The sequence below is a fragment of the Argopecten irradians genome, chromosome 14 (assembly GCF_041381155.1).
Source record: "Argopecten irradians isolate NY chromosome 14, Ai_NY, whole genome shotgun sequence".
Taxonomy (NCBI): domain Eukaryota; kingdom Metazoa; phylum Mollusca; class Bivalvia; order Pectinida; family Pectinidae; genus Argopecten; species Argopecten irradians.
In genome coordinates, this window is record NC_091147.1 from 7686490 (window position 1) to 7710482 (window position 23993).

Here is a 23993-nt window from a genome sequence, read left to right on the forward strand (position 1 = left end):
AACCGTGACATCCCAATTAATACATCTAAATGTCATATTTGGGCGAGTGGTTAAGATGTTTCGACATATTACCACAAGCCCTCCACCTCTGGGTCGTAAGTTGAAATCCCATGTGGGGCAGTTGCCAACTGCTGTTTGGTGATTTTTTTCCGAGTACTCCAGTTTTCTTCCACCAACAAACCTGGCACATCCATGACTCCTTACATGACCATGGCTGTTAAAGAAAGTTAAAACTCCAACACATATTTCTGTTTCCAATGAATGTTACAACTCATGATCATTATTCTAAGAATAAAGAGATCAGGCTATTTTTTGACATTTGATTATGATGATGGCTTTGCTGAAGAAAGTTTTAGTTAAATTTTTTAGAATTGATTTTAATTATCTTTCATGCATGGTCTGTCCTTGTTGCCTAGTTGTGAATATTGCACTTTTAGGTCATCATACCCGAAGGGTCCATTATCATCTAGCTGCCATGCATAAGCTTTTCACATTTAGAACACTTCTCCTCTTCCCAGTGGGATTGAGCTGAAACTGGCTTGATATGATCCTGACATGGTCACAAGCTTATTCTATGGTCTCAATTCCCAATGGATTTTTTTTTTTATTTTTTTGCCAAATTTTTTTCACTTCGCAACATTTACTTTAAGTTGGAAAGTATGGTTGATGTATTGTTATTTGCTATGTAACTCTGTGAATGTCACCTTCATCAGACAAATGAGCAGATGTACAGCATTATAGAATTCCACAAAGGTGTAAGAAGTGTACGAGCTGCTTTCACAATTTATTCTTGTAGACAAATAAGTAGACAGGTATTTATATACAATTGTATTAGACAAGTACAATGTAGGGACAAGGAAGGAATCAAAACAATATAAAATTCTATATCATGTGAACATGTATCTTGATAAAGGTGTGACAGGGTGGGGGTGTTGTTTGGTGTCTTCAACAGCATACTTCAGTGATATAGCACTATAAAAAGGGCAACAGTTACACTATACAAGAAGACGTAACATGAATAAACTGCAGACTCCCAAAACATGCACCTTGCACTACATACACCCTACACACTGCATACATGGGAGGTCTACCTTACATGACCCTGGCTGTTAACAGGACGTTAATTTAATTAAACAAACAAAACAGACTGCCTTGAAATTTGTCTACACAGTTATGATTACTCCCTTGCCCCATTGAAGTACATTTAATTCCATTGAAGTACATGTAATTCATACATTGTATTCTATAACCATGTATTACCTGGACTATACCATACACATATTACTTGATCCAGACATTTGCAATGGACATAATGTATTAAGAGATTCTTATTTTATTTGAAGTTTGACACATTGGAAGTAGACATATTCCTTGACCAGGTCAAGGATGGGTACCAGGAATGTGACCTCCACAAACTGGACGTATTAGAGAAGAACCTGGTCTGCCTCACCTGCAGAAAACTCATTTGTGCCTTGTGTCTACGAGATTTTCATGCGGGACATGATATGATCTCCATCTCCAGACTCAGGGAATGTCGCAATGTTAGAGTAAGTACTTAAATAGTAGGGTTTTCATATCCAAAACGATGTGGGTCAATATGAGGGTTTTCATATCCAAAACAACGCTGGTAAAGTAAGAGTTTCTGTCAATTTATCCCACCTTTCTATGATTGTGACATCACATAAATTACATTAAAATGTATGACGTCACAATCACTGGAAAGTGGGACTAACCAACAGTAAATCGTACTTTACCAATGTCATTTTGGGATCTACAAACTAATCCTTTTGTATTGGGACTCAGTGTGGATATTTTTACCAGGAGATCGGAGCAGTGACATCTGATAATTATTCAAGCTTTATATGTGTTTTAACTAATGTCATTGAGCATATTGTGCCAAAAAAAGAAGAGTAAAAAAAAAGGTTTTAAATATATCTGCCGTGTTACTTAATGTACAGTATAACTTGTCCAAACTGTCCCCCTTCTAATCTGAATCTCTCTCTACTCCAATGTAATGGTATGGTGTTTCATTCTTATGGTATAGTAATTAAAACCTGCATAATCTGGAAACCTGGCTATACTGACCAAATATGTTGGTCCCGGTAACATCCAGTGTAGACTCTATGTTATTTACTGTCAAATCAACATGTGTCAGTCGTAGTTATATGTGATTATACTGTAAAACCAAGCATATTTATCTAAGTGTAAATTTTATCGTAAAATTGATTTTAAAAAATAAGCCAGTAAAGAATAATTGCTAATTTGCTATTCTAATAACATGTAGAGACTACAATTAACACAGTCATATTTTAGTGCCAAATGTCTTGCTGAAATACAGATATCACTAAAATATGTACCTACTTTTACAGAAACTAATGATTGATTTTGACTTTCAGAATATGCTAGAGGAGGAAGTGTCACGACTACAACTGTACCAGCAGACTCTGAAAACTGATTTTGATTCACGTCAAATTCTGAAAAAACAAATAGAGGTATACTCTGAGTGGAAATTCATTATATTATAAGTTTCCCATGGATTAAAAAGAAATCATATTTTTAGCCCACCATCATCATTCAAATCGCTTTTCTCCGTGGTCCGTCCCTCCGTCCTGTCCGTCCGTTAACGATTCTTGTTATCGCTATTTCTGAGAAAGTCCTGAAGGGATTATTCTCAAATTTCATATGTAGGGTCCTAGGGACCCTAGTTAGTTATGCATATTGCGTTTTGAGACCGAACGGTCAACAAGATGGCCGCCAGGCAGCCATCTTGGATTTTGATAGTTAAAGTTTGTTATTGCCATTTCTCAGAAAGTGCAGAAGGGATCATTCTCAAATTTTATATGTATGTTTCCCCTAGGGCCCTAGTTGTACATATTGCATTTAAGGACCAATTGGTCAACAAGATGGCCGACAGGCTACCATCTTGGATTTTGATAGTTGAAGTTTATTACTGCTATTTCTCAAAAAATGCAAAAGAGATCTGTCTCAAATTTCATATCCAGGTTCCCATTGGGCCCTAGTTGTTCATATTGCCATTTGAGACTGATCGGTCAAAAAGATGGCCACCAAGAAGCCATCTTGCATTTTGATTGCTAAAGTTTGTTATTGCTATTTCTCAAGAAGTACAAAAAGGATCCGTCTCAAATTTCATATGTAGGTTCCCCTAGTTGTGCATATTGCGTTTAAGAACCAATCGGTCAATCAGATGGCAGACAAGCCGCCATCTTGGATTTTGATAGTTGAAGTTGTTTCTCAGAAAGTGCTGAAGAGATCTGTCTGAAATTTCATTCTAGGTCCCCAAGGGCCTTAGTTTTGCATATTGCATTTTGGGACTGAACGGTGAGCAAAATGGCTGACAGGCTGCCATCTTGTATTTTGATAGTTGGATATTGTTAGTGCTATTTCTCAGAAAGTACTCAAGCGATTGTATGTTTGAAAAAGTTTGAAAAGCAGAGAAATGATCCCTCTTTCCATTGTCAGACGTAGATCAATCTTTGGTGGATGCCAAGATCCTTTGGGATCTCCTCTTTTTCTTTGATGTTGCCCTTGGATATAAGGAGACTTATAAAATTATGATTGTACAAATATTTTTGTAAAAAAAAAACCATGAAATTATTTTCTGTTTTAAACTTCTACCTATTATTCACCCCTGAAGAGACATTTGAACTCAGCTAATTCAAAAGTCAGTTTATTAGGAACTTTCATGAGTGAATGAGTTAAGGATTTTCTTTAAAGTGAAGGTATTGTGTTAAAATTGTGATCCGAGTACAAGTTCTACTGAGCAATAGTCTGCATGCTAATTCTTATGACTTGTAATTCCATCTTCTTAGTAGAGTTATGGCCCCTTTTTCTCCATTGTTTGGGATATGGTGTCAAGAAGCATGGCTACAGCTTTATTATTATAGATCAGTTGTACTAGCTCATCCAAAATGTTACTAGCAAAAAAAGTAAATATTCCGCTAGCCATTTGGCTTTAGCTGCATAAATTTTGAAATAGGATACATTGTGATGCATATAAGATATTTTTAGATTCACATTATTTTAGGGCTTGATCAATATATCAAATATCGGTACATCTCGGTTTTCAGTAGCACATACAAATCATACATTATTTTTTCAGCCAAATTTTATGTTTGATGTTGAGAAATTAGTATTAATTTTTCCGATGATTTATTTCAGCAATCATCTGTAACACTACAAAAGAACTTGGACGCTGCTTTTAAACAACTTCTAACTATTGTCAATGGTAAGTTCCTGCTTGGTTATGGAACAACAAATATAAAAACAACAATTGATATATTATCCATCATTATTTTTGTTGTTCCATGAATAGGTCCAAATCCATGAATAGGTCCAAACCAAGAAAATATCCATTAATAACATAGGGTTTTAAAATGCTCCACCGCCGACAGAGCATAAATGATACTCATCATTTGGAACATAATTGGTGTTTAATCATGTCTAATTAACACAAAAAATAATATAAGATAATTTATTTTGCTTTTGGTGCATGGGCAATTTTAGAACGAATATACATACCCGGCCTACTATACCTTTGGGCTGGGTACGAATTGGTCCCTATGTGTCGTAGTGGAGCACTGCCTCCGAAAATCACTCGTGCACAGTTTTCTATACTTTTTTGTAGGTTTCCAATTATTTTATGCGTATACATGCATTAACATATTATTTTTGTCCAAAACAAACATAACTACCATTCTTTATATCTACCGTACCGCTCATACGACGTCAAATTCACAATTTGGGGACTTGCCGTATAAATTCCCTTCAGAAAGACCTTCATATGTATTATGAAAAAATATAATGCTTCGATGAGAATTTTATATTTTATGTGGGACAGTTTTATTGCCTAGTAGGTAAGTCATATCAAACAAATAAAATGCAAACAAACGTTTTATAGTGGTTTGCATAATCATTACTTTGCTCCACTAGCAGTAATAGGCACCAATTGTAGCTCTAAAGACGACACCATTTTCTGTCTAAAAGTCTTTTGAGCTACAATATTGCAGCTAGGGCAATCTGTAATTCTTTCCATATAGGACATAGTGCCATGGAATATTTTTGAGATTAATTCTTTGTAATATTTTTATCTTGGAGGTAAAATAAAAAATAATAAGATGAGGTAAAATGATTTCACTGAAAATACTAATATTAAGCTCTTTGCAGTTGACACCTCCCTCTGTTATTATAGAAAAAATGTATATAGGCTTTGCCTGTTATTCAATCCTTTTGACTGCAACATCATGTCAATAAAATTTGTTGAAATGAAAAATGAAAAGCTCAATTGTGGTAATAGTGTAATGAAGTATCTTTTGTAACTGAAGAAAAATACTAATTTGTCTTTCCGTTTTTGATAGAGGAAAAACACCATTTGCGTGTGGCTTCTTTATTTAATGGAGAATGTCTTTTAAAAATTCAGCAACATTTTCTTCAAAATACCAGCATAATTGCAGTATCAATCTATATATTTTTACTTTTAGACAAAAGAAATGAAATACAGAAACATATCAATGATTTTGAGAAGCACAATATGAATGAGCTGTGTAAAGAGCTAGAAAGGATCAAGGCGATTGAACAGGAGGCTACACTAATGATACGTCGTGTCATGCTTTTCTTCACACGCTTTGATGTTGCTGAGGCAAGAGCACTGCCTGTCGTGTAAGCTTATGTTTTATCTAAATCTATCTAACTTCAGATTTCAGATTGCTACTAAGGACCTTCCCCATTTAGTTGATAAATTGACAGCTTTTATTACAAAATATCCAAGGAAGATGTTTTTGAAATAGATACTGGTAACTGTATAGTCAAAACGGTATATGCTCAAATATAGACCCAAATGAGAGGTAGTCGGGGTTTCAGTTTGTAAGTGGCTTACAGTTTTAGTTTAGGTAACTATCCAAAATGGTTGCCACAGTCGCCATCTAAAAAACACATTTTGAAAAGTCATCTTAAGTTGCACCAGTGTAATTAAGATGAAACTTGCCCAAAATGATCCTGATGTGGTTTCGACCAAGTGTTTTTATTTTTAGCCCACCATCATCAGATAGTGGGCTATTCAAATCTCTTTTTGTCCGTCGTCCGTCCTTCCGTCCGTCCTTCTGTCCATTAACAATTCTTGTTACCGCTATTTCTCAGAAAGTGCTGAAGGGATCTTTCTCAAATTTCTCTAGGGCCCTAGTTGTGCATATTGTATTTTGGGACCAATCAGTCAACAAAATGGCCGCCAGGCGGCCATCTTGGATTTTGATAGTTAAGGTTTGTTACCGCTATTTCTCAGAAAGTACTGAAGAGATCTTTCTCAAATTTCACATGTAGGTTCCCCTAGGGGTCTAGTTGTGCATATTGCATTTTGGGACCAATCAGTCAACAAGATGGCCGACAGGCCGCCATCTTGGATTTTGATAGATGAAGTTTGTTACCGCTATTTCTCAGAAAGTACTGAAGGAATTGTTCTCGAATTTCACATGTAGGTTCCCCTAGGGGTGTAGTTGTGCATATTGCATTTTGGGACCAATCGGTCAACAAGATGGCCGAAAGGCCGCCATCTTGGATTTTGATAGATACAGTTTGTTAACGCTATTTCTCAGAAAGCACTGAAGGGATTGTTCTCAAATTTCACATGTAGATTCCCCTAGGGGTGTAGTTGTGCATATTGCATTTTGGGACCAATCGGTCAACAAGATGGCCAACAGCCCGCCATCTTCGATTTTGTTTGATAAAGTTTGTTACCACTATTTCTCAGAAAGTATCGAAGGGATTGTTCTCAAATTTCACATGTAGGTTCCCCTAGGGCCTTAGTTGTGCATATTGCATTTTGGGACTGATCGATGAACAAGATGGCCGACAGGCCGCCATCTTGGATTTAGACAATTGAAGTTTGTTACCACTTTTTCTCAGAAAGCACTGAAGGTAGCTGTATCAAATTTCATGTGCATGGTCCCCTAGTTCCCTGGTTATGCATTATGCATTTTGGGACCGATCGATGAACAAGATGGCCGACAGGACGCCATCTTGGATTTTGACAATTGATGTTTGTTACCGCTTTATCTCAGAAAGTACTTTAGGGATCTGTGTCAAATTGCATGTGCAGGTTCCCCTTGGGGTCTAGCTGTGCATATCACATTTTCGGACCGATCGGTGAACAAGATGGCCGACAGGCCGCCATCTTGGATTTAGACAATTGAAGTTTGTTACCACTATTTCTCAGAAAGTACTGATGGGATCTGTCTCAAATTGCATGTCCATTATCCCCTAGGGGTCTAGTTGTGCATATTGCATTTTGAGACCGATTGATGAACAAGATGGCCGACAGGCCTCCATCTTGGATTTTGTTAGTTGAAGCTTGTTACCACTATTTCTCAAAAGTACTGAAGGGATCTGTCTCCAATTTGTCTTGAATTTTAGGACCAATCGGTCAACAAGATGGCCGACAGGCCACCATCTTGGAATTTGATAATTGATATTTGTTACCGTTATATATCTCAGATAGTTCTCAAAGGATCTTTCTCAAATTTCATATATAGTAATATGTAGTAAAAGTTTGAAAAGCAGAGAAAAGATCCCTCTTTCGTTTGTCAGACATAGATCATTCTTTGGTGGGCGCCAAGATCCCTCTGGGATCTCTTGTTATTTTTGGGGTCAGCCTGAAATCCAAGATGGTCACCCTGGCCACCATCTTGAAAACACATTTTGAGGCTCTTTTCAAGTTCAACCAGTATGATTTAGCTGAAACTTGCATTCAATGATCCTACATGGTCCCAACCAACTGCTATTTTTCGGGTTGATTCGAAATCCAATATGGCCACCACAATTGCCATCTTGAAAACATATTTTGAACTTCCTCTCAAGTTTTACAGGCGTGAATTAGTTGAAGCTTGATCCTGACAGGGTCCCGACCAAGTGTTATTTTTGAGGATGTTTCCAAATCCATGATGGCCACTATGACAACATATCTGATTTATTTCTTGTTCGACTACTGCCAAGGTTGTCAGATGACTGTTCAGCTCCTTAGGTCTTGTGTTCTAGTTCAGCATTTAAAATGGTACAAATGTCTAACTTTATCAATTTGAAAGTTGTTAAAGCTCTACTACATGTATATACATTATACAACATTTCAATGCATGTTATTTGTTCTGAATGATAGTTGGTTTTTTTAAGTAAGACGGACAGTAACAAATGGTGGCTTTCTTTATTGAATGATGAATTTTTTAGGCTGTCAGAGGTTATTGAAAACTGTCGAAAGTTTGGAGTTGACCGCAAGAAATGGCAGACTGAACAAAACGAGAAACTTCTACCGGAGAAGAAGTTCTCCAATATTCTGCCATCCCTCCAGGCAGTAACAAATATATGTAAGACGATACATCCTGAAGGTAAGCACTGATATCAGATGTAAAAAAAAAAAAAAATTTATTTTATATACAAAAGTATTCACTGAAAAATTAGTTTGAATCATTTACTTTATATTAAACTGCCTTATTTGTAGATATATAAAATAACTTTGAGTCAAATCAATGAAACAGAGTTAAGATATTTTAATAACAGTAATAATTACTATGAAATAATTGTACACAATTAAGTGAGTGAATTTCTAACAACTTCAGTGATGTTTAAAATTCTCAGGCTTCAGTGAAACCCCTGTAAAATTTAACTATAGTATCGCAAAGATCTCTGATTGCTCCATGAATGACGATTTATCCTCTGTTCTTTGATTTATAAAGCACCAATTTGACTGGTAATTTTCTGCCTTAGATTGCATCATGAATGATATATTTTTATCTATAAACAGCAAAGTATGTCTGGTCCTCATTCACTCTGCCTTTAACACCAATATGATACCTTTCTCCTTCTAGCAACAAAAGTGGTATGGTCCAAGATTACCCCAGATACACCATCTGAAGAAATAAAAGGTAACGTTATAGGTATAACTATAAGATTAAAAATATATTCTTCAATATCCTAAATAATTTCCTTTTTCCAAATAATTCTCTGTGTGTACTTGGTTTTTTTTGTTACACCCCTCAACCAATCAAATCAAAATTAGACCGGTAATTACATATGAAGTGCTCTACATTACACTCCAAAACAAGATCTAACTCCTCATTCTGGTCACCTTAGTATGACCCCTATGGTTAGCCAATCACACTGTCCCCTGTGAAATCATTGGTGTAGTCAGTTCTCTTGGAAGTATAAATAGCTGATAGAGTGTCGCAATAAGTTCAGATTCTAGGCCACTAGTTAAGCTGAGGTGACCTCTTACGGAGAGTTGTTAGATCTTGATTGGAGTATATCATAGTGCATTGTATTGGAGCAGAGTTACACGTCTGATTTTAATTGTATAATTATATAGGCCTCTATGATATACCGTATTTGACCTAAAGAGGGCGCCTGCTGTAATAAGGGCGCCCCTGCTTTTTTTTTCTTAAAAATAAATAAATACTGCATTATCCAGCTATCTTGTATCATACAGACTTACCTTTCTTTAGAATTTCATTCCCTATCCAATTTACAGAATAAAATAACAGTCACATATACATGTATATCGAATATTAGATAGTTTGAATATCAATGACCTGGACTGGTACAGTCGTAATAGTCATCAGCCATATTATCCATAATTACTGTTAGAGTCACTGCTTTCAGATAGCTCAATGTTAACATTGTACACATTCATATAGGGATTGGATTTCGTTTTTATGTTAACCATGCTTGTATGGAGCAATTCCTCTAAGAATATATTCTATGGGGCGCGTTAGCGCCCCATATTGAATATATTCTTAGAGGAATTGCTCCATTAACGCGCCCCATATTGAATTTATTCTTAGAGGAATTGCTCCACACAAGCATGGTTAACATAAAAACGAAATCCAATCCCTATATTTACACTCACACGACTTTTTATTTATATTTTATGCAATAAAATCGTCATTTGAAAGTGACGTAATTATTCAATAAAAGTCGGTCAAAAGTGGGAGGAGCTTACTCAATTGAACAGCGAATGATGACGCTGCACGTAAGGTAGCATTATTCATCCGCGACGACAAAAAAGTTCAATATTTTAGTGTAAAATAAACATGACAAACAAAGTAAATTTCAGAGATAATTTTATTTAATCAGATCAGAACAGATCAGAAGTAGGTATTAAATTTTGCAAAAAGTTCATATATAGCGTAATAACATAAAGTATTTGTTCTCGGCCACATGTGTGAACTCGGTGACCGTTATTGTGCAGCTAGGCGAGGCTGACGCACGCTTACACAGTGGAGTTTTCCGAAGTTGTCAAAACACCATTGTTCAAGTAGCTAAATTTGTTTGAGATTGTCGTCTGACTTGACGATATTACATCCTTCGGAGCCATGTGATTATATAATCTACGCTTATATCCATCGCCATCTAGGCTATAGATGGAACAACTTCACTTGTGTTCGATGGATACAATGTATTTGTGGTGACGCGTAACTGTCAACACGTGGATTACTAGCGGTGCATGTTTTATAATACACATGATTAAATTCTCAAAAAACAAAGACAAGAGGATATGTTTATAACTGACCTCTATCAGAAGGTCTCACGCCCGTCCACCCAAAAGACTCGATCGTATGACGAACACAGACACAGAGGTAATGTTTACATTTGACACCCATCATTTTTAACAAAAATGAAAGCACGTCGCCCCGGTTGGGATATTTTTCCGTTTCTTTATACAATTGTTAATTTAAAAATTGTTTGAATCATATATAAATATAAAACATGTTTTATTGTTTACATTTTCCCAAAATTCTATGAAAAACAACAATATCCACGTAATGTTGCATCAAAATGTAAACAAAGCCATGTGTTTGTTTAAAAAAAGTAGTCCTTTTACGTTGCATAGAACATTTTCTTACGCAAGTTCAAAGTTCAATGTTACCATGCAGTTATGGTAAACAAAATCGGCTAGTATTAGCGTATAGTGACCAAGCCTAGCAAGTGTAAATATAAACTGCTTGAGCAACATCAACATCCCTCTAATTATAACCTTCAAACATTGGTTCAACGTGACAGCTGACAGGTTGACACGTTCCCTTTCACTCCAGTATTCTGTTTAGACAACAGGGTCCATGTGCTAGAAAACAACAAAGGATTTTCGCGGAGAAACTTGCTATAGTCCGTTTCAAAGTTTGTGGCAGTTCCCATTGAAGTGACGATTGTCTAACTGTAAGCTTTTGGGCTATAATCTGTTTCAAATATCTTTAGAAATAATGAACTTAATAAGGGCGCCCCCATCGCCAGTTACCTGCGCCCTGCTCCTTCTTTAGATCAAATATGGTAGTTCTCTCTGTATTAACCACAATTATACCACCCTGAACCCGTTGATAAAACTGAAACCAAACTTGCTTTGCATGGTTCATTATTGTTCTAAAGAAAGATAATTTAAATTATAATTTTTAGGTCATCTGACCCGAAGGATAGCCATCATGCTGCGTCCGTCGTCGTGCGCCGTCCGCTGTGCGCCGTCCGCCGTCCGTAAACTTTTCACATTTCAATCTTCTTCTCAAGTTTGACCAGTGGGATTGAGCTGAAACTTACCTGAAATGATCCTGAGATGGTCCCGACAAAGTGTTCTTATTTTTCAGGTCGATCCGAAATCCAAGATGGCCGCCACAGCCGCCATCTTGAAAACACATTTTGAACTTCTTCTCAAGTTCTATTAGTGCAATTTGGCTGAAACTTGCATGAAATGATCCTGACATGGTCCCGACAAAGTGTTGTTATTTTTCGGGTCGATCCGAAATCCAAGATGGCCGCCACAGCCGCCATCTTGAAAACACATTTTGAACTTCTTCTCAAGTTCTACAGATGCAATTTGGCTGAAACTTGCATGAAATGATCCTGACATGGTCCCGACAAAGTGTTGTTATTTTTCGGGTTGATCCGAAATCCAAGATGGCCGCCACAGTCGCCATCTTGAAAACACATTTTGAACTTCTTCTCAAGTTCTACCGGTGCGATTTGACTGAAACTTGCATGAAATGATCCTGACATGGTCCCGACAAAGTGTTCTTATTTTTGGAGTCGATCCGAAATCCAAGATGGCCGCCACAGCTGCCATCTTGAAAATACATTTTGAACTTCTTAAGTTCTAATGGTGTGCTTTGGCTGAAACTTGCATGAAATGATCCTGACATGGTCCTGACAAAGTGTTCTTATTTTTCGGGTCAATCCGAAATCCAAGATGGCCGCCACAGCCGCCATCTTGAAAACACATTTTGAACTTCTTCTCAAGTTCAACAGATGCGATTTGACTGAAACTTGCATGAAATGATCCTGACATGGTCCCGACAAAGTGTTGTTATTTTTCGAGTTGATTTGAAATCCAAGATGGCCGCCATCTTGAAAACACATTTTGAACTTCTTCTCAAGATCTGCCGGTGTGATTTGGCTGAAACTTGGATGAAATGTTCCTGACATGGTCCTGACAAAGTGTTGTTACATCTCAGGTTGATCCCAAATCGAAGATGGCTACCATTACACGATATCTAATTAATTTCCTATATGATTATTGCCAAGGTAATCAGATAACCGTTAAGGCCCTTGGGCCTCTTGTTATATCAAAAACTGACTACAATATAACACTGACATAAAGAACCTTTAGGGACCAACAAAATCATTTTATAAACAAATTAGTTTGTTATACATATATAACAAGTATATTATAGTAACACTGGTGGAGAATGAATATATAACAAGTATATTATAGTAACACTGGTGGAGAATGAAAATATTTACGTTATGACCATGAATTTGTTGTAAGTTTGTTCGTTATAAACATGTTTTACTATATCATGGTTCACTTCTTTTATACAAAATATCTCCATAGTTAATTCATCTTCTTTACATTGTATTTGACAGGAAAAGGGAAAGGTTCGGGTAAAAAGAGGAAAGAAGATTTACGATCTCATTCGCCAGCCTCAGGTTAGTCTGATTTACACTGTTGTCAAGTGACATTGAATTTAGTCAAGGTCGTCAAGTGACATTGAATTTAGTCAAGGTCGTCAAGCGGACATTCTATTAATTACTGTCGTCAAGGGACATTGTATTTAGTCAATGTTGTCAAGGGACATTGTATTTAGTTACTGTCGTCAAGGGACATTGTATTTAGTCACTATCGTCAAGTGTCATTGTATTTAGTCACTGTCATCAAGGGACATTGTATATATTCACTGTCCTCAAGGGATATTGTATTTGGTCAATGTCGTCAAGGGACATTCTATTTAGTCACTGTCATCAAGGGACATTGTATTTGGTCACTGTCATCAAGGGACATTCTACATTGTATTTAGTCACTGTCGTCAAGTCACATTGTATTTATTCACTGTCGTAAAGTGACATTCTATTAATTACTGTCGTCAAGGGACATTGTATTTAGTCAATGTCGTCAAGTGACATTGTATTTAGTCACTGTTGTCAAGTGACATTGTATTTAGTCTCTGGTCAGTTGGGGCAGTAAGGATTTTGGAGAATGGCCATACAGTGTAAAAAAATGCATTAAACCAATAATCAGTCTTTTAACCGCAGTCTGAGTTCATACTGATGTTTTTATATCCTCTCCATGGTAATTGTCTGACTGCCTTCCAAGCATACATGTTGTAGGTGTCTTTATACAAATACTATGTATGATCTTTAATACTATAAGCCAACTTTTATTCTCTCCTATTAAATTTCAAGAAATCGGTTTCAAAACAAATTCGCGGAGATTAATTTTCGCGGGACACACTATATGTAGTGCTACTTTCATTTGATAATATCATACTAAGTCATATCAATCTTAATTTGCGGAGATTAACTTCACAAATTTTAGTCGATTGCAAAATCGCCAAAGTAAATTGCACGCTAATAAAAACTGGTTAACAGTATTTTGGAGTGTTCACCCAAGTAAAGATACATGTATGTAATAATGCCCAAACATTTCTTTGTATTTCAGTTCATACTCCAACTAAATCTATTAAGAAACAAAAGTTGTCGCCCTCCAAGGGATCGCCTACCTCATTATCTCCACCAACCCTGTCTCCCAAAACACCTGCACGTGTTGGGTCATCAGCAGACAGTGGAACACCGTCAACTAACGCTACACTCCCAGTGATTTCATCGGTGGTCTCCCTGGCTGAAAAGAACAAAAACTCTCAGAAAAAATCGGACGATTCTAGCACTGCAGGGGTGTTTGACCTCGACTTCAGCCACATTGATGTCCCACAGGAGACAACCAAAGAAACCAAAAACAGCAAAGGTTCGGGGAGTAAAAAGGTAATGGCTGTAGTGCCATGCGTAAACAAGACGCTAAGTGATGGTAAATCTGGAGGCCGACGACCTCCAGGTAGGCCGAAGGATAGTTGTTCTCCATCATTAAGGGTCACGTCGACTTCTAGTACGGCAGCGGCTAGTTCATCCTCTGTACGTGTTTCTACTGAGAGAACAGCCACCTCCAACATATCCACGTCAACATCACCAGCCTCCACACCAAACAGGTGAATAGCTTTTAGATATGGATGATAAAACTTACCAGAATTCTGTTTCTTCAAATTACAGCATCAACTTCACTTACCTTGAATTAAAGACAAATTGATAATATGGAAACGGACTATTTCTTTATTTGATTTCTTTCGCAGATTGGTTTATGATTTATTTTGTGCAATAATTTTGTAATAGGGCAGTCTAGATTTGATCCTATTTAGTGCTCCCTCATTTCTCTTCAATTACTTTAAGGCCTAGGGTACCTAAAATGGTGTCGATAATTTCAAGCCGTTGGTAGAGCTTACTGTTATCCAGATATGGGTGATACCATATTAACCATTGATAGAGCTTACTGTTATCCAGATATGGGTGATACCATATTAACCATTGGTAGAGCTTACTGGTATCCAGATATGGGTGATACCATATTAACCATTGGTAGAGCTTACTGGTATCCAGATATGGGTGATACCATATTAACCATTGGTAGAGCTTACTGGTATCCAGATATGGGTGATACCATATTAACCATTGGTAGAGCTTACTGGTTTCCATGGGTGATATCATATTAACCATTGGTAGAGCTTACTGGTATCCAGATATGGGTGATACCATATTAACCATTGGTAGAGCTTACTGGTATCCAGATATGGGTGATACCATATTAACCATTGGTAGAGCTTACTGGTATCCATGGGTGATACCATATTAACCATTGGTAGAGCTTACTGGTATCCAGATATGGGTGATACCATATTAACCATTGGTAGAACTTACTTTTATCCAGATATGGGTGCTACCATATTAACCATTGGTAGAGCTTACTGTTACCCAGATATGGGTGATACCATATTAACCATTGGTAGAGCTTACTGGTATCCAGATATGGGTGCTACCATATTAACCATTGGTAGAGCTTACTGGTATCCATGGGTGATACCATATTAACCATTGGTAGAGCTTACTGGTATCCAGATATGGGTGCTACCATATTAACCATTGGTAGAGCTTACTGGTATCCAGATATGGGTGCTACCATATTAACCATTGGTAGAGCTTACTGGTATCCAGATATGGGTGATACCATATTAACCATTGGTAGAGCTTACTGGTATCCAGGTATGGGTGCTACCATATTAACCATTGGTAGAGCTTACTGTTACCCAGATATGGGTGATACCATATTAACCATTGGTAGAGCTTACTGGTATCCAGATATGGGTGCTACCATATTAACCATTGGTAGAGCTTACTGGTATCCATGGGTGATACCATATTAACCATTGGTAGAGCTTACTGGTATCCAGATATGGGTGCTACCATATTAACCATTGGTAGAGCTTAATGGTATCCAGATATGGGTGCTACCATATTAACCATTGGTAGAGCTTACTGGTATCCAGATATGGGTGATACCATATTAACCATTGGTAGAGCTTACTGGTATCCAGATATGGGTGCTAACATATTAACCATTGGTAGAGCTTACTGGTATCCAGATATGGGTGATACCATATTAACCATTGGTAGAGCTTACTGGTATCCATGGGTGATACCATATTAACCATTGGTAGAGCTTACTGTTATCCAGATATGGGTGATACCATATTAACCATTGGTAGAGCTTACTGGTATCCAGATATGGGTGCTAACATATTAACCATTGGTAGAGCTTACTGGTATCCAGATATGAGTGCTACCATATAAACCATTGGTAGAGCTTACTGGTATCCAGATATGGGTGCTACCATATTAACCATTGGTAGAGCTTACTGGTATCCAGATATGGGTGCTAACATATTAACCATTGGTAGAGCTTACTGGTATCCAGATATGGGTGCTAACATATTAACCATTGGTAGAGCTTACTGGTATCCAGATATGGGTGCTACATTAACCAACTCCAAAAGTTACAGTCCTTGAATGGTAGCAGAAATGTAAAACGAAACAAAAATGGCAGCCATTAGTTAGACTCATTAATGTACATGTATATTATAAAGCCTAGATAAAGTGTAAATCCTGTCAGATAATAGACCATGTTTATTGATTTGATTGATGTAACACCCTATTTACAGCCAGGGTCATTTAAGGACATGCCAGGTTTGTAGGTGATGGAGGAAAGTTGACACTCCCATGTGAGATTCAAACTCGCCACCTGGTACCCAGAGGTCGAGGATTCAAACTCACCACCCGGTACCCAGAGGCCGAGATTGTCATAACATGTTGGGACATCTCAACCACTCGGCCACCATGGCTCCATATAATAAACCAAGTGAAATGTATACTCTGAAGGTTAGAGCAACGTAAAGTGTGACTTTATAAAAGAAGTTGAAATGTATAGGGAACATATGTCCTTGATGTATATTGTTTGTTTCTTTTGACCTTGACCTCATTTTAAAGAGAGCCATCAGGAACAAATGAATCAGGAGAAACTGGTTTTCCTAACCTTGACCTTTTGAACTTCTACCCTCAAACTATGACATCAGGTATGTATAGTAGATAATTATAACTATGACATTAAAATGACTAATATGTAAGCATTTAGTTTGAATAATTAAAAAACACAAAGATCTATTTATTAGCTTATCTGAGTATTTGAGTATTTGAACTTATGACATGGTGCGTTGTCCATCAGTTCATCTAAGTTCATCTGTCCATCGAGCATTTCTTATCCACTAAAATAACACTTGATATATTGCTAATAGCCTGCTGTGATTACTTGCTATTCAGTTAAAGTGAAAGAAATGATCTTGACCTTCATTAAATAAAAGTCACAGGAATCAAGTAGGATAAAAGGCCCAGAGACAACATTTGTAGATGTAGCATAAATGTACGATTTTGATGAAGAAAAAACTGTTGACAACTCTATTCTCATTAGAAGTCATGTTCAAGTTTCAAATTTGCGGCCGCCAAAGGACTCGATAAGACACGTGACTTTGTGTTTGTTTACAGGTAGAACAGTGATGGTACGCGCCCTACAGAGCAGGATATGGCTGGGGCTCATACATACTGTACAAGATAACGGCTTCTTCTTGGTGCAGTGGTACATAGGTGTGTATAAAATAATGTAAATCGTAAATGGAAAAACACTATCACCACGTGGTAAAATCTCATCATTCATGAGATTAAACTGTTGTCAGTACAAACAGGTTAAGATTATCTGTTGTGACGTGGACACATTTTATTAAACTGTCATTGTTATTGTCTGATGCATATATTTAAATAATATTAAACACGATAATTACAAATAAAATTGATTTATAGATATATGAAACAGGTACTCATTGAAACAGCTACTCTTTTCCTTATAAACACTAATGTTGTACACATTCAACTTCAGGTCAGTGTGGTGTGGACAAAAAATTTGAAATCCAAGAGAAATGGCGAAAAAAACCAGATACGGTAAGAGTGTGCAAAAGTAGTTATCTCCCTTTGTAATATACTACATATATATTTACAGTTTGCACTGACATGGACTCAATAACCATGTTTTCTAGTATTATCATTATCAGTGTATAATGTTAGCACCACATGCGTGGCGATTCTATTCTTACGTGAATAGTCGATTGGGTAGCAACGTGGGGTCATGACCCCACTTTTGGCGGGAACATATGAATGACTCGATTCCAATCAGCTGTTCAATTGACTTCGATATTCGTTGATGAAGATGGGAGAGCAAAAAATATGGGTATTTTAATAAAAAAATATGCAACTGCCGCGGGAAAAAATAATATTCATTTACTTGAAAAACTGTAAATATAAGGAATAGATGTTTATTTTGTTGAGGTTATGAGGGTATAATGATAATGGAGCCCGTGTAAATTTTTATGTAACCCGGCTTTGCCGGGGTTACATAATTTACATTTGCTCCATATATATATCACAGTCAGTGTTAATTAGAATTATCACAGAATGCACAAACAATAGTTGCACAAAGTTGTTTATCATTTAAATGGCATCACTACTGTATATACATATATGCTAACATAGCAAAGAGTATCTCCCTTTGTTTTATATTAACCCCTTTGTAATATATTATCTCCCTTTGTAATGTATTATCTCTCTTTCTAATACATAATCTCCCTCTATGATATATTATCTCCCTTTGAAGTATATTATCTCCCTTTATGATATATTTTCTCTCATTGTAATATATTATCTCCCTTTAAAATATTATCTCCTTTTATAATATCTAATCTCCCTTTATGATATATTATCTTCCTCTATATTATTAGTCCAGTAAAAATACGAAAAATAGAGGCCTAACCTCCAAATAATTGCAACAGAACTTGTTTCTGCTTTTGGGGTTGGAGGGTGTTAGTATTAGACCATGAAAAAAGTCGCCAAAAATCAGAAGTTCGGAAAGTTGTTGTTTTTTCAAAACCCGAAAAATATGAAAATATAAAAGATTCACACTTTTGACCACTTTTAAAGTACAATATCTGCTATTTTTGCAATACTTGAAATATGAAATCGGGTATATAGTAAGACAAACATTAGGTTAGTACAAATAAGTTGAAATGATACAATAATTCCAGTCAATCAAAGAAATAAAGAAGGATGAAAACGGCTTAAAACCTTTTGAATTTAGCTAGCATAACCGTTTTTGTTCTTTTTTAGATGCAAATATTTATAAAAACTTAAAAACCCTGAACAACATCAGTTTATGTTTTATGTCTTAAATGGTTACTTTTTCTTTGATATTAATGCATGATCGATAATACATTAGCTAGAAAAAAACTAAACTTATCCTGTCAAGTTGACTGATCGTGCCAATTTGAAGAGTTTTTATACTTAGATTTTTGGCAAAACACCCATTTTGGTAGTTAATATTTTGGAAAATAAAAAAGAAAATGCTTCCAAATATGTTATATCCTTTTTTGTATATTTTGTACTTGTTATTTTGATCATTTGTTGTAAAAACGGTATAAATATGCACACATCTTATATAGTAGTAATAACTTCCTATCATGTTAATTTGGCTTGAATACCAGAATATGTCGAAGTCCATAAATCTGCGATACAAAAATCTTATTTTTTCGAATATGCATTATTCGTTTGTCTTAAAATTTTGCCAGTAAATAAATCAGAACTGTGATGATTTTCAGCTATAAAATTGAAATCGCACTTTAATTTTATTCCTTTATCTCATTGAAAATTATGTAACCCCCATCTGGTTCCATTATAGAAAACAAAAAACTGTCTTGTTCAAATATTTGATCAAAAAGAAACTTAAATCCCACTTTATGAAGAACGCTCCATTATGGTGGTAATATCTGCCAAAGGATTTTGCAATATGATTAGTCACAAAATAGATATTCACATTTTTGATATTTCAACTTAAGGACTTAGCCAATTAGAGAAGTTTAGTCAAATTGGCACTAAATGAGGATTTGGTCGACCTCACATCTTTTTTATTTGGGGATATCTTGATATAGTTGTCTCTTTTAGGTGAGTATAGCCTACATAGAATCTGAATTGATAACTATCTAAACACTTGAAACGGTACTTACTGAATAATTTTTGAATAAAAAAGACATAATATGTAATTTGGACTTCAAAATATCGTTGGAAAAGGCCAAAAGACCAACTTTGAGCAACCATGTTATCTCAGGTAGTGAAAGTAAAATGTTTTACTTTTAAAGCCTTTAATCAACAAGTTTTATTTAAAAAGATTCCACCAAAATGAGTATCAATTGTATTGTTGATAATAACAATTTTTTATCTTAACAATCCAGTAAAAGCACATTTGGCTGTTACAAGGACATAATTATGCAATTTTCATGTTGTCATACTTTTTCCCTGTGTTGATTTCAACTTATGTTTTTGGCAATATGTGCTGTCCTTACAGTAACTTTCTAGTATCTAATGATAACCATGTAAGTTTATATTTGGCTTCAAAGTTGGCAAATTATGCAAATATCCTTATTTTTCTGATTTTTTGGGGGTCAAGAAAAACACTTTCCCAAATTTTTATTTGTGGCGACTTTTTTGCTTGCATAAAACAAAGTCAGATCTGTATGAAAAAACAAAGAAAAAATTCTGTTGCAATTATTTTGGGGTAACACCCTATCTTTACTGGACTATATATTATCTCCTTTAATAAGACATTGGGTGTTTCTTGGCCTTCTTTAACAAAACAAATAAAAGTTATTATCAAATTTCCTGGTAATAGTCTTATGATTTTATAATAACCATATACAATCTTATGTTGTTATAACAGAGAAAACTAGGAATATTAGCCTTGAATTGAACAAAATAAAACTTGGCATTGAACTCACAAATGATATTGAAATTATTTTGTTTTAATCAATCAAAATCACTTTTTAAACCTATTTCAGGTGCATACTGACTGCTTTATTTGCCATTTCCAATTTAGTCCAAAAGATGAGATGAGTTCAGAGTTGATACGACAGCTGAATATCGCAATGAAAGTGCCTCCATGTTCCGTGAAACCAAGGAGTCTTCCACCTCCCACACCCCCTCGATCGAGTAGATCATCCACGAGAAACAGCACCACTAAGTCAGCAAAATAATAATATCGACTAATGACTTTAAAGCTGTGCAGACTGGTGATTGTTCTTTCACCATATGGATAGCTTAAACTGATAAACTTTTATGTCCTATCATGTAGGCATATCCAATGTTATAATGTCGCATTATGTTCACTTATCATGTGGAGGCATTTATTCCTTACAGATATTTCTAGTTCAACATGTATTTATTTTCCCAAGAATTTATCTGAGTTAAGATCGAGAAACACTGCCCAGTCTTTGGTTACAAAGTTGTGCTGAATTGTTGTGTTTTTTGTACATTATTGAGGTCGAAGCTCCTGGGTACTAAGTCATAAGGATTTATACCACACATCAAACTAAAAGTGAACAAGATTTATACAAGATATTAATTAACTTCATATACTGTATTCACATTATCAGGACTTTATTCACTTATGAGAACTTTTGTTGTTTTTCGACTATTATGGCACCTGTACACAAAATCCTGCAGGTCAGTTATCTTGACCCAGGGCCTGGCAATGCCTTGTACGGTGATTTTGACCCAGGGCCTGGCAATGCCTTGTTCGGTGATTTTGACCCAGGGCCTGGCCATGCCTTGTACGGTGATTTTGACCCAGGGCCTGGCCATGCCTTGTACGGTGATTTTGACCCAGGGCCTGGCAATGCCTTGTACGGTGATTTTGACCCAGGGCCTGGCCATGCCTTGTACGGTGATTTTGACCCAGGACCTGGCTATGCCTTCTACATTTGTACCTGTGTATAGTGCACACCCCAATTTGTCACTGGTTGATTTATAAAAAAACTGTGCACTATACATACAAAAACATGGTATCTTATGGTAATTGTTTTTATGATTATCAGGACAGGCCACACCAATTTTGAATGAGGACATTTTTAACCTCACTTGTTCACTGTTGACTTCAAAAATATGGAATATGAAAAAAATGTTAAAAAAGTAATTTCAATGTGAAAATCCACAATTGTCCAAGAAAGCCTAATTTAAAGTTGATTGACAAATTAAGGATGTACTCCTCTGAGAAGTCAAAATTTTCTTGTATTAAACTTTTTTTCTTATATAGATATTTGGAAAGAGGAGTTCATACCATGAAAGAAAATGAAAGAAAAAACATATGTCCGTGTACTCGTTTTTGAGCTACTGTCACTCAAAGATACGTAGTTGACAAAATATTGGATTTTATGGGAATTTTGCCGTTTTGACCATATACACAAGATTTTGGTTTGATTAGTTTAACGTCCTATTAACAGCCAGGGTCATTTAAGGACGTGTCAGGTTTGTTGGTGGAGGAAAGCCGGAGTACCTGGAGAAAAACCACCGACCAGCGGTCAGTACCTGACAACTGCCCCACATAGGATTCGAACTCGCGACCCAGAGGTGGAGGGCATGTGGTTATATGTCGGTACATCTTAACCACTCGGCCACCGCGGCCCCATATATACACAAGATATTAAAGCCATAATTTCCTAATGAGGTATTTGATATGTATTTATGTTTGTATAATTTATTTTCCAGTAGTTTTCTTTTAAAATATACCAGTTTTGATCAAAAGGACTACACTGTAATATTTTTTCTCAGAATAACAAGATATGCTACCCCTACCCCTTAATTTTGAGCTACAAAATGCACCATTTTCAGCCATTTTTGCCAAATCTAACCCTTTATAGAAAAAGTTCTGGTATTAAACTTTTGTTAATATTTTGCATATCAATAGGAAAAGGGTTGTTCTTTCAGAATCAGGCAGAAAAATGGGGGGTCCGTGTGCTTACTTTTTTGCCCCACTTGAAAATTTGTTATTTTTTAGTATTTTAGAGTAAAAATTATAAGTGCTCAAATTACCATTAAATGTAAAAATAAAGTGAAAAAAAGTGAATCATTTCATACATTAATGCTCAATATTTTAATTATCACGAACCAAGTAAAGATTTACAGCAAAAATTAGCTCAATACAGCTAAAAATGCTGGTGCAGTGATGATTTAAGTAAAAACATTTTCAGTAAAAAATGTAAAAACTGTGGCTCTACTTGAAGCGAAAAAAGACACAATTTTAAAATGGCCGCCAAATGGGCCATTTCTTAAAATCCCCGTATAAAAAAATCGGCTAAAGTTAGAACTGTAATTTTTTGACAAAATTTGCAACTGGCAACTTGCTACAGATATTGATAAATTGCATTTGAAAATCTCATAACTTCTTTGATCTTTGTCGAAACGAGACTTCAACGGGACTGAAACCTCAGAAGAATACATCCTTAATTGGAACTTAAAGCATATTGTACACATATATGACAAACATATATCAAGTAATTTGTGCATGTACTTCCGGTTAAATTGTGAACAGATATCATTTGAAATATTTTTGATTCGCTATTCATCAAGAAGCTACATGTAAAAATGATATTGATAGAAGTAAGAAAATCAAGAAAAACAACAATTTATCTTTAATTTTACAAAACAACAATGCACTTCCGGTTTTGCAATATGAATGAATTAATAACAAACTGTATATACACTATGAACTACAATAAAGCAAAACTTAATGGCCAACTGGCTTAGCATAACAAGGTAGGACTATGCATAATAAAAGTATTATGAAACCAAACCCATTGGTTTACCAAAGATAATTAAGCTACTTATATTAAAGCACTTCCGGTTATATTAAATGTTGTCATTTTCATTGTTTGATTTGGGTAATTATTCTGTGTTTGCATATTACAGAGTTATCTGTCCTCCGGGTAGGTATTGATTGTGATGTCAAGTGTTTGCGATTGTAACGTCATACCTTTTCGGAGAAAACGTCGTGAACTGCGCCCAAAAAATAATGACATAACAATTAATACCTACCCGCTAGGGATCAAGCTCTGTAATATGCAAAGACGGAATAGTTTCCTGTAAGAAAATAATTACAAATAATTATTGAAAACGAAAGTTTGCTTAATAAACATCATACTCATTTCAAA

At 35.8% G+C, this 23993-nt stretch overlaps 1 protein-coding gene across 1 annotated transcript; it reads left to right on the forward strand.

The window, feature by feature from the left end:
• The first annotated feature begins 725 nt into the window (after positions 1-725).
• On the forward strand, positions 726-23993 carry LOC138307013 (general transcriptional corepressor trfA-like). The gene is made up of 13 exons (XM_069247639.1): positions 726-755; positions 1323-1547; positions 2397-2492; positions 4180-4246; positions 5499-5676; positions 8230-8387; positions 8868-8924; positions 12907-12969; positions 13979-14519; positions 16906-16991; positions 17458-17556; positions 17846-17907; positions 20847-23993. The coding sequence occupies exons 1-13, from the start codon at positions 726-728 to the stop codon at positions 21039-21041; spliced, it is 1857 nt and encodes a 618-aa protein (XP_069103740.1). The 3' UTR covers positions 21042-23993.

What these genes read in the sequence shown, in the direction of transcription:
- LOC138307013 (XM_069247639.1), top strand. Translation starts at nt 726, where the DNA reads ATGTACAGCATTATAGAATTCCACAAAGGT. An exon ending in ACTTCTAACTATTGTCAATG is followed by an intron (nt 4,247 to 5,498) that starts GTAAGTTCCTGC and finishes TTTTACTTTTAG; the next exon opens with ACAAAAGAAATGAAATACAG. An exon ending in CCAGCCTCCACACCAAACAG is followed by an intron (nt 14,520 to 16,905) that starts GTGAATAGCTTT and finishes CTCATTTTAAAG; the next exon opens with AGAGCCATCAGGAACAAATG.